This window comes from Oncorhynchus nerka, linkage group LG19, assembly GCF_034236695.1.
Source record: "Oncorhynchus nerka isolate Pitt River linkage group LG19, Oner_Uvic_2.0, whole genome shotgun sequence".
Lineage (NCBI taxonomy): Eukaryota > Metazoa > Chordata > Actinopteri > Salmoniformes > Salmonidae > Oncorhynchus > Oncorhynchus nerka.
Genome location: NC_088414.1, coordinates 13,338,018 through 13,354,978, shown reverse-complemented (window position 1 = coordinate 13,354,978; position 16,961 = coordinate 13,338,018). Strand labels below are relative to the sequence as shown.

General features: G+C 42.2%; 1 protein-coding gene across 2 annotated transcripts in view; it reads right to left on the bottom strand.

Moving 5' to 3' along the window:
• Nucleotides 1–16,431, bottom strand: part of lamc3 (laminin, gamma 3) — a 233,034-nt gene extending 216,603 nt beyond the window's left edge. The window contains exon 1 of one of the 2 annotated variants that reach the window (XM_029620255.2): nt 15,858–16,431. In XM_029620255.2, coding sequence (XP_029476115.2) covers nt 15,858–16,233 — 376 coding nt within the window. In that variant the 5' untranslated portion in view covers nt 16,234–16,431. The remainder of the gene's footprint in view (nt 1–15,857) is intronic. The other variant, XM_029620254.2, reaches the window with a different exon arrangement.
• Between the last annotated feature and the right edge of the window lie 530 nt (nt 16,432–16,961).

The following is a 16,961-nucleotide window of genomic DNA, read 5'->3' as shown; positions in this document are numbered from 1 at the left end:
AGTCCAGGCAGAGACAACTCAGAATAATAGAAAGAGAGACAGAGAGTACCCAGAGGCTAAAGATTGAACAACGTAATGTAGTATGGTCTTCCTGGACAAAGGCTCACATATTCAAACAGATACAAGACCAGGGGCTGTTGCGTTAGAATAACATATTACCAGACATTCCCCAGCCTATTTCTCTGACTGAAAGAACTAAACAGAGATTATGACCAACAAAGTCACAGAGCACTGCTCTCCTCCTTCCTCCTAGTAAAAATCCATACTTTCCTGCTCCCAGACCATATGATTTAAACGCTTCCTCCCTCCAGAGACGGTCAGTAATACTCTCTGACATTTCAAAGACCTGTCATCGGTTTCTCTATTGAAGCAAAACTCGTTTTTTTCCCCATTCTCAGATTGGAATTTGTGTTACATCTACAATGGATAGGAAGTTAGTAATACTCAGGTGTGAGGAGAAATTATTCCCTGGCTTGATCTATCCTGTTTGACTGATGGGAGTAAAAGCTAGTCTTTAAGTGTATGTACTGGATGATTGCATCCCAAATTGCACCGTATTTTCCTATGGTGCACTACTTTTGACCAGAGCCCAATGGGCCCTGGTCAAAAGTAGTGTACTAGAGAAGGAATAGGGTGCATTTGGGACGTAGCCTTAGATCTCTTGAGGGAGAAAGGTAGAGGTGATCATGTAACTTGCTTCCTCAGCAGTTGCAATGGACTCTGACATGATTGATGGACACAATCTCTGTCCCCTTATGTTAAACCCCATTATTATTTAAAAACATACATTTTGTGTTTATTGATGATCCCCATTAGCTTATTGAGGATCCCCATTTTGCCAAGGCACCAGCTACTCTTCCTGGGGTCCAAACAATATTAAGGCAATTACATAAAAATAAAAATAAACAGTATTACACCACTATGCTACTGCATATCTACATTTATAATACCATAATACAACAATATTACAATATTATAACAAATGTATAATGTCTTAATGTGATTATGTATATTGCCACTCCTATTTGCCAGCTATTCAATAAAAGCCTACAGGAAAGTATGTGCCCTCAGGCATGGAGGAAAGCAAAAGTAATTCTGCTTCTCAAGAATAGCGAAGCACCCTTTAGTGGCTCAAACAACCGACCAATCACCCTGCTTCTAACCCTTAGTAAACCTTTGTTAACTATTTTGTTTGACCAGATAGCATTGTATTTCACAGTAAACAAATGAACAACTGACTTTCAGCATGCTTATGGGGAAGGGCACTCAACATGTACGGCACTAACACAAGTGACTGATGATTGGCTGAAAGAAATTGATTATATGAAGCTTGTGGGAGCTGTTTTGTTAGACTTCACTGCAACTTTTGAAATTATCAATCATAATCTGCTGCTGGAAAAACATGTGATGTGACTTTACATACACTGCTATGTCGTGGTTCGAGAGTTACCCGTCTATCAGAACACAGAGGATGTTCTTTCACGATAGCCATTGTATTTGAGACAAACCATTCACTACACTCTAAACCTTGACTAAATCTTGTGATTAATAATGTGGAAATAGAGCAAGTTGAGGACACTAAACTGCTTGGTGTACCCTGGATTGTAAACTGTCATGGTCAAAACATATTGATACAATGGTAGCTAAGATGGGTAGAGGTCTGTTCATAATAAAGCTCACCTCTGCTTTTTTGGCATTGCTATCGACAAAATAAATCCTGACTACGATCCAGTCATATGTCGAGTGCTACCAAGAGGGGCATAGGCATATTACAGTTGGACCAAAACAGAGCATCACGGCTTGCCCTAAAATGTACACATAGAGCTAACATCAATGACATGCATCAATGACATGCAAACAGTGTAGCTATTCCCTCCGCAAGGCAATCAAACAAGCTAAGCGTCAGTAAATAGACAAAGTAGAGACGCAATTCAACGGCTCAGACACAAGAGGTATGTGGCAGGGTCTACAGTCAATCACGGATTACAAAAAGAAAACCAGCCCCGTCGCGGACCAGGATGTTTTGCTCCCAGACAGAATAAACAACTTCTTTGCTCGCTTTGAGGACAATGCAGTGCCACTGACATGGCCCGCTACCAAAACCTGAGGACTCCTTCACTGCAGCCGACGTGAGGAAAACATTTAAACGCGTTAACCCTCGCAAGGCTGCCGGCCCAGACGGCATCCCCAGCCGCATCCTCAGAGCATGCACAGACCAGCTGGCTGGTGTGTTTACGGACATATTCAATCAATCCTTATCCCAGTCTGCTGTTCCCACATGCTTCAAGAGGGCCATCATTGTTCCTGTTCCCAAGAAAGCTAAGGTAACTGAGCTAAACGACTAGCACTCACTTCCGTCATCATGAAGTGCTTTGAGAGACTAGTCAAGGACCATATCACCTCCACCCTACCTGACACCTTAGACCCACTCCAATTTGCTTACCACCCCAATAGGTCCACATACGACGCAATCACAACCACACTGCACACTGCCCTAACCCATCTGGACAAGAGGAATACCTATGTGAGAATGCTGTTCATCGACTACAGCTCAGCATTTAACACCATAGTACCCTCCAAACTCATCAAGCTCGAGACCCTGGGTCTCAACCCTGCTATGTGCAACTGGGTACTGGACATCCTGACGGGCCGCCCCCAGGTGGTGAGGGTAGGTAACAACATCTCCACCCCGCTGATCCTCAACACTGGGGCCCCACAAGGATGTGTTCTGAGCCCTCTCCTGTACTCCCTGTTCACCCACGACTGAGTGGCCATGCACACCTCCAGCTCAATCATCAAGTTTGCAGACGACACTACAGTGGTAGGCTTGGTTACCAACAACAACGAGACGGCCTACAGGGAGGAGGTGAGGCCCCTCTGAGTGTGGTGTCAGGAAAATAACCTCACACTCAACGTCAACAAAACAAAGGAGATGATCGTGGACTTCAGGAAACAGCAGAGGGAGCACCCCGCTATCCACATCGACGGGACAGTAGTGGAGAGGGTAGTACGTTTTAAGTTCCTCGGCATACACATCATGGACAAACTGAATTGATCCACCCACACAGACAGCGTTGTGAAGAAGGCGCAGCAGCGCCTCTTCAACCTCAGAAGGCTGAAGAAATTCAGCTTGTCAGCAAAAGCACTCACAAACTTCTACAGATGCACAATCGAGAGAATCCTGTCGGGCTGTATCACCACCTGGTACGGCAACTGCTCCGCCCACAACCCTAAGGCTCTGCAGAGGGTAGGGAGGTCTGCACAACGCATCACCGGGGGCAAACTACGTGCCCTCCAGGACACCTACACCACCCGGTGTCACAGGAAGGCCATAAAGATCATCAAGAACAACAACCACCCGAGCTGCCTGTTCACCCCGCTATCATCCAGAAGGCGAGGTCAGTACAGGTGCATCAAAGCAGGGACTGAGAGACAGCTTCTATCTCAAGGCCATCAGTCTGTTTAACAGCCACCACTAACATGGAGTGGCTGCTGCCAACATACTGACTCAACTCCAGACACTTTAATAATGGAAAAATGTATGTAAAAAATGTATCACTTGCCACTTTAAACAATGCCACTTAATATGTTTACATACAGTATATTCATATGTGATGAGTAGTGTAGGGTACTCTATATCATCTACAATTGGATTTGATTTGTCAATCTCCCCTGGCTCAAAGTAGAGGAGAGATTGACTGCATCACTACTGGTCTTTGAGAAAGCACACAGCTCAGACACCCATGCATACCCCACAAAACATGCGACCAGGGGTTTCTTCACAGTCTCCAAGTCCGTACAGAGTGCGGGAAACGTACAGTACTACACAGAGCGATGACTACATGGAACTCTATTCCACATCAAGTAACTCATGCAGTCAGTAAAATCTCATTTAAAAAACAGATAAAACTACTCCTCATGGCATGCTATAGGATGACCAATACTGACAGTAGGCATACATAGTACATTTTCTCAGCATATACAATGCATATGCTCTTGACTGACGTCCATATCAGGACATGATCAATAGTTTGAAAAATATTAAATCCATATCATTCTTTCAGACACTATCTAAAATTGTTGTACTCCCTCTGGATAAAGGAGCGTGCAAACCGCAAGCTAAAAACACTGTAATTGGTTGTCTTTGCTCTGTGGAGTTCCAACTGTTATTTTTTTTCTTTGGCCACCCAAATGAGTGTAAATGGTGTGTGGTAGAACTGACACCTGGAGAAACAAAGAAGTGAGAAGTTGTTCAGAAAGAAGATAAAGCTAAACGTGGGATGCTAATTTGAGATGTAAAAAATAAATTAAAAAAATTGGCCAGTAACTCGTTGGGCTAGCTACAGTAGCTATGCTAACTGGTATCTTATTTAGCTAATACATTTTTTTTTAAATACCCCCTTGCAAGCCTCAAGGTGACAGCTAATGTTTTAGAATGTTTGGGCGTATTTTGTATTACTGTTTAATATAAATCTAACAAACTAACTTAGTTAGCTAGCAACCATAGCAACTTAGCTAGCTAGCTTGTTCCAGTTAAGTTCTTGTCATGAATGAAGCTGGTAGAGTAGCTACCTTGTGGTATGGTCATGTGAAATTACAATATTTTCTTGCAATAACTACACATTTTTTATTCATGATTTATGCATACACAGTTGGAGTGGATCACAGATCAACACTGCTACCACGTTTGGTCTGGAAATAGAAACTTGGATTAAATATGACGATGTTTGCCTTGTATACCCTACTACTGAATATGGTGTAAATGTATACTCAGATATGTCACGTTGATGTGAAGAAGTACAATGATTTTCGGCACCTGAACAGATTAAATCATTTGGCCGCTGGACATTTCATGATTTGGATTTAGTCCATTTTCGATCAGACATACCAGGATAATTATTACATATCATGTAAACATATCTATCGATTTGATGATTTTTGGGGGGGAAATACAGATATATAAATGATCAGGTAATGACTACAAATATGATACATTCCTGAAAACATGTGGATTTGTTCATGCCTAAACATAAAGGCTTCGATATGTCAGCATGTTGACACCCTTAGAATATTCTACAAAAATGTAAGCGGGTGCACACCATCAGGTGCGTGTCTTGAATGCATCTCACCCCAGTGGTCTCCCTGGATACGGTAGCAGGGAGATTTCTGAAAACTGGATTGGATGCATGTAGAAACTGTTCCAATACGGAGAATATCCTATCTCCAGATATTACATTTTTGCTAGGACTGTCTGGGAGCCGTCTGAGTCGGGAGGGGAAAACGGAAAACTAGATTGAAGTCATTTTCGTCATTTCCGGTCACAACTTGCAGACTTGTTTACGTGTTGCTGTACGTTTTGCCAACCTTACTTTGCTACCTGACAACTTTACGTTTTCTTCTTTTTAATTGTTGTTTATATTTTTAGTTTTTCCCTCACTCAACTTTTTCACTCCGGACGCTTTATCTGGACATGGTTCGTCAGGACCTCCAAGAGCCGAAGCCAAGTAGTAACATTAACATGATGCCTTCAAATTGCAGTCGCTGTACTCATATTATACAGGAGAACGATCGCCTTACGGCGAGGATAGCTGTGCTACAAGCCCAGCTTCAGACGCAATCGTTAGGCAAGGGTAATTTCAGTGTAAGAAAGGATGAAACAGCGTCTGTGCCACCAGCAAGTATAGATAGTAGTAAAAATCCCCTCGCACAGTCCCCGCAGCCGGACAACTTCCTCATGGCTGCTGGAGGCAAATGCTGTAGGAACGCTCAACCGGTGTTGCTCATTCAGCGACAGAAACTTTCAACCAGTTTTCCCCATTAAGCAGCGAGTCTGAGGCCGAGCCTTCTCGTCTCTACTCCTCCCGTTACGGGGTCTGAGACGCCGAAGCTTCCCACCATTAGCTCCCACCATTAGCTCTGACAAATTGAAAACCCTAGTCATTGGCGACTCCATTACCCGCAGTATTAGACTTTAAATTAATCATCCAGCGATCATACACTGTTTACAAGGGGGCAGGGCTACCGACGTTAAGGCTAATCTGAAGATAGTGCTGGCTAAAGCTAAAACTGGCGAGTGTAGAGAGTATAGAGATGTTATCCACATCCGCACCAACGATGTTAGGATGAAACAGTCAGAGGTCACCAAGCGCAACACAGCTTCAGCGTGTAAATCAGCAAGAAAGATGTGTTGGCATCAAGTAATTTTCTCTGGCCCCCTCCCAGTTAGGGGGGAGTGATTTGCTCTACAGCAGAGTCTCACAACTCAATCGCTGGTTGAAAACTGTTTTCTGCCCCTCCCAAAATATAGAATTTGTGGATAATTGGCCCTCTTTCTGGGACTCACCCACAAACAGGACCAAGCCTGGCCTCCTGAGGAGTGACAGACTCCATCCTAGCTGGAGGGGTGCTCTTATCTCATCTACCAACATAGACAGGGCTCTAACTCCTCCAGCTCCACAATAAAATAGGGTGCAGGCCAGGCAGCAGGCTGTTAGCCGGCCTGCCAGCTTAGTGGAGTCTGCCACTAGCACAGTCAGTGTAGTCAGCTCAGCTATCCCCATTGAGACCATGTCTGTGCCTCGACCTAGGTTGGGCGAAACTAAACATGGCTGTGTTCACCTTAGCAATCTCACTAGGATAAAGACCTCCATTATAGAAAGAGATCGTGATACCTCACATCTCAAAATAGGGCTACTTAATGTTAGATCCCTCACTTCAAATGCAGTTATAGTCAATGAACTAATCACTGATCATAATCTTGATGTGATTGGCCTGACTGTAACATGGCTTAAGCCTGATGAATTTACTGTGTTAAATGAGGCCTCACCTCCTGGTAACACTAGTGACCATATCCCCCGTGCATCCCGCAAAGGCAGAGGTGTTGCTAACTTTTAGCAAATTTCAATTTACAAAAAAAAAAAATGAAAATTACGTTTTCATGTTTTGAGCTTCTAGTCATGAAATCTATGCAGCCTACTCAATCACTGTTTATAGCTACTGTATACAGGCCTCCTGGGCCATAAACAGCGTTCCTCACTGAGTTCCCTGAATTGCTATCAGACCTTGTAGTCGTAGCAGATAATATTCACATTTTTGGTGATTTTAATATGCACATGGAAAAGTCCACAGACCCACTCCAAAAGGCTTTCGGAGCCATCATCGACTCAATGGGTTTTGTCCAACATGTCTCTGGACCTACTCACTGTCACAGTCATACTCTGGACCTAGTTTTGTCCCATGGAATAAATGTTGTGGATCTTAATGTTTTTCCTCATAATCCTAGTCTATCGGGCCACCATTTTATTACGTTTGCAATTGCAACAAATAATCTGCTCAGATCCCAACCAAGGAACATCAAAAGCCGTGCTATAAATTCACAGACAACACAAAGATTCCTTGATGCCCTTCCAGACTCCCTCTGCCTACCCAAGGACGTCAGAGGACAAAAATCAGTTAACCACCTAACTGACGAACTCAATTTAACCTTGCACTATACCCTAGATGCAGTTGCATCCCTAAAAACATTTGTCATAAGAAACTAGCTCCCTGGTATACAGAAAATACCTGAGCTCTGAAGCAAGCATCCAGAAAATTGGAACGGAAATGGCGCCACACCAAACTGGAAGTCTTCTGACTAGCTTTGAAAGACAGTACCGTGCAGTACCGAAGAGCCCTCACTGCTGCGCGATCATCCTATTTTCCAACTTAATTGAGGAAAATAAGAACAATCTGAAATGTACTTTTTGATACGGTCACAAAGCTAACTAAAAAAGCAACATTCCCCAAGTGAGGATGGCTTTCACATAAATAAATTCATGAACTTCGAGGAAAAGGATCATGATTATTAGAAAGCAAATTACGGACTTCTCTTTAAATCTGCGTATTTCTTCAAAGCTCAGTTGTCCTGAGTCTGCACATCTCTGCCAGGACCTAGGATCAAGAGAGACACTCAAGTGTTTTAGTACTCTCTCTTGATACAAGGATGAAAATAATCATGGCCTCTAAACCTTCCAGCAGCATACTGGACCCTATTCCAACTAAACTACTGTGCTTGGCTCTCCTATGTTGAACATAATAAAATGGCTCTCTATCCACTGGATGTGTACCAAACTCACTAAAAGTGGCAGTAATAAAGCCTCTTGAAAAAGCCAAACCTTGACCCAGAAAATACAAAAAACTATCGGCCTATATCGAATCTTACATTCCTCTCAATTTTTGGGTGAAAAAGCTGTTGTGCAGCAACTCACTGCCTTCCTGAAGACAAACAATGTATACGAAATGCTTCAGTCTGGTTTTAGACCCCATCATAGCACTGAGACTGAACTTGTGAAGGTGGTAAATTACCTTTTAATGGCGTCAGACCGAGGCTCAGCATCTGTCCTCGTGCTCCTAGACCTTAGTGCTTTTGGAGAGATTGGAAAACCAAATTGGTTTACATGGACAAGTTCTGGCCTGGTTTAGATCATATCTGTCGGAAAGATATCAGTTTGTCTCTGAATGGTTTGTCCTCTGACAAATCAACTGTAAATTTCGGTGTTCCTCAAGGTTCTGTTTTAGGACAACTATTGTTTTCACTATATATTTTACCTCTTGGTGATGTCATCTGGAAACAATGTTATTTTTTCACTGCTATGCGGATGACACACAGCTGTACATTTCAATGAAACATGGTGAAGCCCCAAAATTGCCCTCGCTAGAAGCCTGTGTTTCAGACATAAGGAAGTGGATGGCTGCAAACTCGGTCAAAACAGAGATGCTTGTTTTAGGTCCCAAGAAACAAAGAGATCTTCTGTTGATTCTGACAATTAATCTTGATGGTTGTACAGTCTCAAATAAAACTGTGAAGGACCTTGGCGTTCCTCTGGACCCTAATCTCTCTTTTGATGAACATATCAAGACTGTTTGAAGGACAGCTTTTTTCCATCTTCGTAACATTGCAAAAATCATAAACTTTGTCCAAAAATTATGCAGAAAAATAATCCATGCTTTTGTTAATTCAAGGTTAGACTACTGCAATGCTTTACTTTCCAGCTACCCGGATTAAAGCACTAAATAAACTTCAGTTAGTACTAAATACGGCTGCTAGAATCCTGACTAGAACCAACATTTTTGATCATATTACTCTAGTGCTAGCCTCCCTACACTGGCTTCCTGTTAAGGCAAGGGCTGATTTCAAGGTTTTACTGCTAACCTACAAAGCATTACATGGGCTTGCTCCGACCCATCTTTCTGATTTGGTCCTGCCATAAATACCTACACGTACGCTACGATCACACGATTGCAAGCCTCCTAATTGTCCCTAGAATTTCTAAGCAAACAGCTGGAGGCAGGGCTTTCTCCTATAGAGCTCCATTTTTATGGAATGGTCTGTGAGAGACACACTCAGTCTCAACCTTTAAGTCTTTACTGAACACTCATCTCTTCAGTGGGTCATATGATTTAATGTAGTCTGGCCCAGGTGTGTGAAGGTGAACAGAAAGGCTCTGGAGCAATGAACACTGGCTTACTGGTGCCCTTTCATGCCGTCCCTAGGAGGGGTGCATCACTTGAGTGGGTTGAGTCGCTGACGTGATCTTCCTGTCTGCATTGGCGCCCCCCCTTTGGTTGTGCCGTGCGGAGATCTTTGTGGGCTATTCTCGGGCTTGTCTCAGGATGGTAATTTGGTGGTTGAAGATATCCCTCTAGTGGTGTGGGGGCTGTGCTTTGGCAAAGTGGGTGGAGTTATATCCTTCCTGTTTGGCCCTGTCCGGGGGTATCATCGAATGGGGCCACAGTGTCTCCTGACCCCTCCTGTCTCAATCTCCACTATTTATGCTGCAGTAGTTTGTGTGTCGGGGGTATAGGGTCAGTTTGTTATATCTGGAGTACTTCTGTCTTATCCGGTGTCCTGTGTGAATTTAAGTATGCTCTCTCTAATTCTCTCTTTATTTCTCTCAATTGGAGGAACTGAGCTCTAGGACCATGCCACAGGACTACCTGACATGACGACTCCTTGCTGTCCCCAGTCCACCTGGCCGTGCTGCTGCTCCAGTTTCAACTGTTCTGCCTGCGGCTATGGAACCCTGACCTGTTCACCGGACGTGCTACCTGTCCCAGACCTGCTGTTTTCAACTCTTGAGACAGCAGGAGTGGTAGAGATACTCCAAATGATCGGCTATGAAAAGCCAACTGACATTTACTCCTGAGGTGCTGACTTGCTGCACCCTCGACAACTACTCTGATTATTATTATTTGACCATGCTGGTCATTTATGAACATTTGAACATCTTGGTCATGTTCTGTTATAATCTCCACCATTCCTCCCAGAAGAGGACTGGCCACCCCTCATAGCCTGGTTCCTCTCTAGGTTTCTTCCTAGGTTTTGGACTTAAGGGAGTTTTCCCTAGCCACTGTGCTGCTACACCTGCATTGCTTCCTGTTTGGGGATTTAGGCTGGGTTTCTGTACAGCACTTTGAGATATCAGCTGATGTAAGAATAAATTTGATGTTTTCGGCAGAGAGGTTGCGAACTCTCTTTCTTATTGGTCTACATACTAATTTACCACCTGGTGATGAAAAAAACTCCATCCCACCAAACAGGCAGAAATTTCAGGCGGTCTTTTGCTAAAAGGGCATTATCATCTTTTTCACAATGTCACAGACTTATTGAAACCTCATAGTGTGGAAATATTCAGTAGCAGTCAAAAGTTTGGACACCTACTCATTTCAGGGTTTTTCTTTATTTTTTCCTATTTTCTACATTGTAGAATAATATTGAATAAACACTATGAAATAATGTAGTAAACACAAAAGTGTTAAATCAAAATAGATTTTATATTTGAGGTTATTCAAAGTAGCCACCCTTTGCAATTATGACAGCTTTGCATTCTCTTGGCATTCTCTCAACCAGCTTCATGAGGTAGTCACCTGGAATGCATTTAAATTAACAGGTGTGCCTTGTTAAAAGTTATTTTGTGGAATTTATTTTCTTCTTTATGTGTTTGAGCCAAACAGTTGTGTTGTGACAAGATAGGATTGGTATACAGAAGACAGCCCTATTTGGTAAAAGACCAAGTCCCTATTCTGGCAAGAACAGCTCAAATAAGCAAAGAGAAACGAATGTCCATCATTACTCTAAGACATGAAGGTCAGTCAATCCGGAACATTTCAAGAACTTCAAGTGCAGTCGCAAAAATCATCAAGCAATATGATGAAACTGTCTCATGAGGACCGCGACAGGAAAGGGAGACCCAGAGCAACTTCTGCTTTAGAGGATAAATTAATTAGAGTTACCAGCCTCAGAAATTGCAGCCCAAATAAATGCTTCACAGAATTCAAGTAACAGAATGTGAATCAGGCCTTCTTGATTGAATTTCTGCAAAGAAACCACTACTGAAGGACAGCAATAATAAGAAGGTACTTTCTTGGGCCAAGAAACACGAGAAATGGACATTAGAAATCTGTCCTTTGGTCTCATGAGTCCAAATTTGAGATTTTTGTATCCAGCCGCAATGTCTTTGTGAGACGCAGAGTAGGTGAACGGATTATCTCTGCATGTGTGGTTCCCACCGTGAAGCATGGAGGAGGAGGTGTGATTGTGTGGGGATGCTTTGCTGGTGACGTTGTCAGTGATTTATTTAGAATTCAAGGCAACCTTAACCAGCATGGCTACCACAGCATTCTGCAATAAAACACCATCTCATTTGGTTTGTGCTTAGTGGGACTATCATTTGTTTTACAAAAGGACAATGACCCAAAACACATCCAGGCTGTGTAAGGGCTACTTGACCAAGGAGGAGAGTGATGGAGTGCTGCATCAGATGACCTGGCCTCCACAATCACCCGATCTCAACCCAATTGAGATGTTTGGGATGAGTTGGACTGCACTAGGCCTTTAATTAAATATGAATATAGTGTGCTCTATTTTGTGTTCTAGAATGTGTTCTATTGGATGCATCTGTGTGTTCTCATGGTGGATTCCTCCCTGGACCACTTAATTAAAAGATTCCCAGACAGAGCCTGAGCCTCAAGGCTGTATGGTTGCAATTACTCCAACAATGTAACTTTAAGCCATGTCTAAGTGTGACAGTTGATGGGCGGGATGGAGGTTTTCTGAAGAGAAGCTTTGAGTCATTATCGGAGGAAAATAAGTGTGTGTGTGTGTGTGTGTCATTAGTGGAAGAAGACAAAATGCTGAGATTATGAGGGACAAATGTTCTGATTTAGATTTTTTTCCCCCAGGGTGATTCGCACTTCATAGGATTATGTTTTACAGTTGGTGATTTGACTCATAGTGAAGTTCTCTCTGAATTGTTAACCCTTAGCCTACAATTTACGCGACCTAGCATACATCTAATTAACATAATACAAAAATACCCATAAAAATCTGTTTAAACTAAAGATATATTTTGGGATGGGCTGCGTCTCAATCCACCTCATCCACTGATATCGCCCTTCCGCATCTGCAGTGAAAGGCGGCAGAGCTAGAGTGGTGTTTGTCAGCCCATGAGATATCCCGAAAATCGGTCTTCTCACAAAAAGTTCTGTAGCATCCGAACATTTGCTTGGCCTACAAAACGTATTACCACTACTGAAAGTTTGCCGTTTTGCTCTAGGATTTCCAGAACCCTCATCTGATGGTCCCTGGTATCAGTTAAAATAAATGTATGAAAATATAGAGTACTGTATAATGAGATAGTTAAGTGCCAAAATTAAGGGGTTTTAATACGTGTACAAATAATATAAGTTCTTTCTTATATACGTTTTAGACAAGTCAGTTAAGAACAAATTCTTATTTACAATGACAGCTTAGAAACAGTGGGTTATCTGCCTTGTAAAAATCTCTCCCTTGAACCTTGTCACCACGGGGATTCGATCTAACAACCTCTAAGTTACTGGCCCAATGCTCTAACCACTAGGCTACCTATATAATCTCAGACACAGAACAGACACTTCAGAACAAACTTCCTTAAGATTAGATTATTTTTTTGAATCTGTTATTCAGTGCATTTGTATGAGCTAACAGCAGTAAGGACAAAAATATATCATCTGCCAAAAATGTAATATATATTTGATACTTCAAAGAGTCTTAAAATTCAAAATCAAATACCTATATGATCCTTGGTATGATCTTCCATTTATCTTAGTAGAACCCCCCTTCCCCTGGCTTAACATATTCACTTAGGATTTCATTTGGTGAAGTCGACAGAACTGAAAATGGATAAATGCAACAATCATGTCTTTGTCGTTGGCAGTAATTTTCTGAAAATTTCAGGAAACTAGGCGTATGTCACGCATCACTACTTCAGAGGAGAGACATTTGAATGTAAACTTTTTGGGCAGAAATACCTTGTGGAACATATGAACTTCCATGTGCCTTAATAATAACAAAATTGTATTCCATCTGTAAATACGAATAACATTGTTCAATTACAAGCCTATTTAGTTTGCCACATAAAAAAACAGCATCCTAGCCACGATTTGTTGAGATAATGAGTGGGCTGGGTATGCCGAGGGATGAGTTCGAATTGGTCTGCCATGTAGCACGCTTTTATGAAAGATAGCATTTAGTAGAACTGCATAAGTGTTGCTCTCCACCCTCTGAAGGACCAAGTTTTGAATAAGTGGAATCACAATATGATAGCTAAGGAGATGGAAAAAATTCTGATGTTTGATTGCAAATATCCAGACGGAGTCGAAAAGAGAACACAGAATGCTGTTGTAGAAAACACCCATCTCTGCATTACATCTTCAAACAAAGGGCAACCATGGCATCCGTCACAGAGAGGGAGAAGCGTCCATCCATGTATACGGGTAAGATAGTCTAGCTAGCTACATTTTCAGATGTTGCACATTTCTAATTGTCAGAAAGTTGTTTTCATTTCATGTTAAAGTGTACTGTTAGCTAGCTAGTTGACGTTAGCTGGCTGGCTCGCTAGCTAACGTTACTTGTATGAGATCTGTGTAGTTATATTATTCGTATCTCAGATCCATTTGCATTGCTAGTTATAGTCTAATGTTATCTAGCTAACATTGAACCTGGTTGGTTAGCCACCTGTAGATTAATCCAGGGTAGTAACATTGGGATTATTGTTCATTGTTCATTGACGCTCAACACCTGTTGAATATGGCCGGTGTCAGCAAACGTTGGCAAAAAAAAAGTGTAAATAAATTGTTGCCAGCAGCACAGTTACAATCACCAATGTTCTGGTTAACATAAAAACAGCCTAACCAGCTCTGCTAGGGTGAGGAAAATGGTCAGTGAGCTGTTCTCTCATTTTTTCCCCTATTGTGTTATTGACTGTACGCTTGTTTATTCCATGTGTAACTCTGTGTTGTTTGTGTCGCTCTGCTTTATCTTGGCCAGGTCACAGTTGTAAATGAGAACTTCTTCAACTAGCTTAACTGGTTAAATAAAGGTGAATAAAATAAACAAAATTGTACCTAGAAGTAGCTAGCAAGCTAGCCAATGTTAGCCAGTTAGCTTGGGTGCTTGACTGCTGTTATGATCGAAACGCTCTGACAACCCTTCACAGTCAAGAGTGTCCAGTGTGCGTTCTGAAAGCTCTGAGATCGAAACGCTCTATATTTACGAATGGACAGTCTGCGCCGAGTACACTCCAGATTAATTTTATGAATACACCCATAGTATAAACCAGCCTTCAGTTTTAAAAACCTTGGTTGTTAGTACATGGTCTCATGTGAATCCTTAAAGAGCTGGGTGGGGCTAAGGCTTTAGAGGGTGTGAACGATGCCGAATGGGTGTAGACAAAGAGCTCTCCTATAGGTGTACCAAAAACATTCAAGGCCATTTTCTCAAAAGTGAAGTTAAAGTTTATCAACTTTCAAAGCAGAATTACTTTCCCATTGTTCCTCAACGGTAGTGCATGATATACCATTTTCTAGCTCTGAGTTTCTACTTTTGTAAAAAAAACTTTCAAATTTTGCTACATAAGATCGAGCCGATCGGTCACATTTACTCGAAAGGCACTCTGGGAAATATTTGAATAAGGCTTTACACTAAGCAGTGGGTTCGTTTAACACTTTTCCAGTGTCTATATGTGTCCACAGATTCCACACATTCAGTGTTGACTTAACACTCACTGTTAAATATCATGAATAATTATATTTTTGACAAAAAGTTAATTTTGATGTTCATCAAATGCAATCGCCTTCTTAAATTATTAATCAAGATCTGACATGACCGTTAAAGAACCATAGGGAATGACAATGACGTAAAGAGTAATGTAATGTATGATGGGAAAAAATTGTGAACAACATCTGTTTGATTTATATACGTATTACTTTCCATTATTTAGATTGATAGATGTTAATGTTTAGCATGTTAAAAATTGTCTTCAATCATTATGTATTTCATTCTAGGCGAAATTGATATTAATATATGAAAGCCCTCCACACCATATGCAAATGATAATATATTTAGACTAATTAAATGCACTGTTATGTTTTTGGTTCTTTATCAAATATATTACAGGCATCAAATAAATGTTTCCAATAATTTGCATATATTCAAATATTATTTCCTTTTCTGAGACCTATATTTGAATATCAAAGGTAATAGTTGCCAGATTTTTGCCTTTAGCTGTTTCTCTATATTCAACTACTTTGAGTATTTGAAAAGTTGGTATTTTCAAAGAAACTACACAACACCAAAAAAAATCTGTCCAGATCTGTTGCAGGGTGAGGTTGCATAGTCACAGCTGGAGCAGGACTCAAAACTCAACTAATTGTGAACATAACCTTAGGAAACGGAATGTTGCTCTTCTTACCAAGGTGCCGGGTGAGGTTAACAGAGGAGTGGTGAGAGAGTGAATGTGGGTCTTACAAAGGTGCAGAGCGAGAGAGTGAGTTGTTCTTACCGAGTCGCAGGGTGAGATTAACAGAGTTAGGGTGCTGGACTCTGTAGAACATGGACTGGCTCTGCCACCAGGTGGGTTCCTCGTCCGTGTGGAAGTCCGTCAGCAGGCTGGCATTGTGGCTGAGGCCCATGTCCGACACACTACAGTGGTGGCAGGAGCGCGTCGAGCTCGTCTGCATGCAGTAATCCTCTGGCGGTGAACCGCACACATTGGAAGCCTTGATCGTGCGGTTAAAGGCTGCGTTCTCGAACTTGGGCATGCAACGGCTAGGGACACCCTCGTCGTCATCGTAGCAGGAGTCCATGGCCCCGTGAACGAAGGAGAGGGAGCAGAGAAGGAGGGCGAGGAGGAGTGGGGTGGTCAGTGGGATATCCATGACCAGGAAAGTCACATAGAGACACACAAGGTCAGTTAAAATGTAAAAATCACACTCCTAAACACACTGGTAGAGTAATCCCGCAGATGTCTCAGAAAGGTCTATGTTCTTCTGTTTTTCCCCCTCTCTTCATCTATGTCCTTCTCTCTCTTGTCCTCACTTTCTTCTCCAACATGTGTTCTCCCTCTGGGAACTAAGTAAAGTTACTGGGGGAACCCCTCTCACCAGGGATAGGAGGAGAGAGACATGGGAGGGAGGGACAGACAGAGGGATAAGAGAGGGAAGAGGGGGCACGTACACTCCCCCTCCTGCTGTCCACAGCAAGTACTACGGTCGCCAGTATAAAGATGCAGATTCACAGTAAAACCATGGTGATGTTCAATATGGCACAGTGTGGCAAAATGCATTTGTGCTTTAATTGGAATATTTCAGGCTCTACCTCCCTGACTCCATTTCTAAAAGTTGTCCACCTACATAGCCCAGGTGGTAGAAACTGCCTACCATTACACTTTTGAATAATGTCACAGCCATGATTGAGACTGTTAAAAACATTTCCATTGCACACTCTGTATATGAGTACACAGGGTGCCTATACCACTTATGGAGAAATGCAGTATGATGATTATGGGGATGAATGTGTTGGTGGTTAGCGTCACAATGGGGATTCTTGGTAAGTGCTGACAACAGTGAGTCTCTTCAGAAGGACTACAGAAACTACCTGTAACATA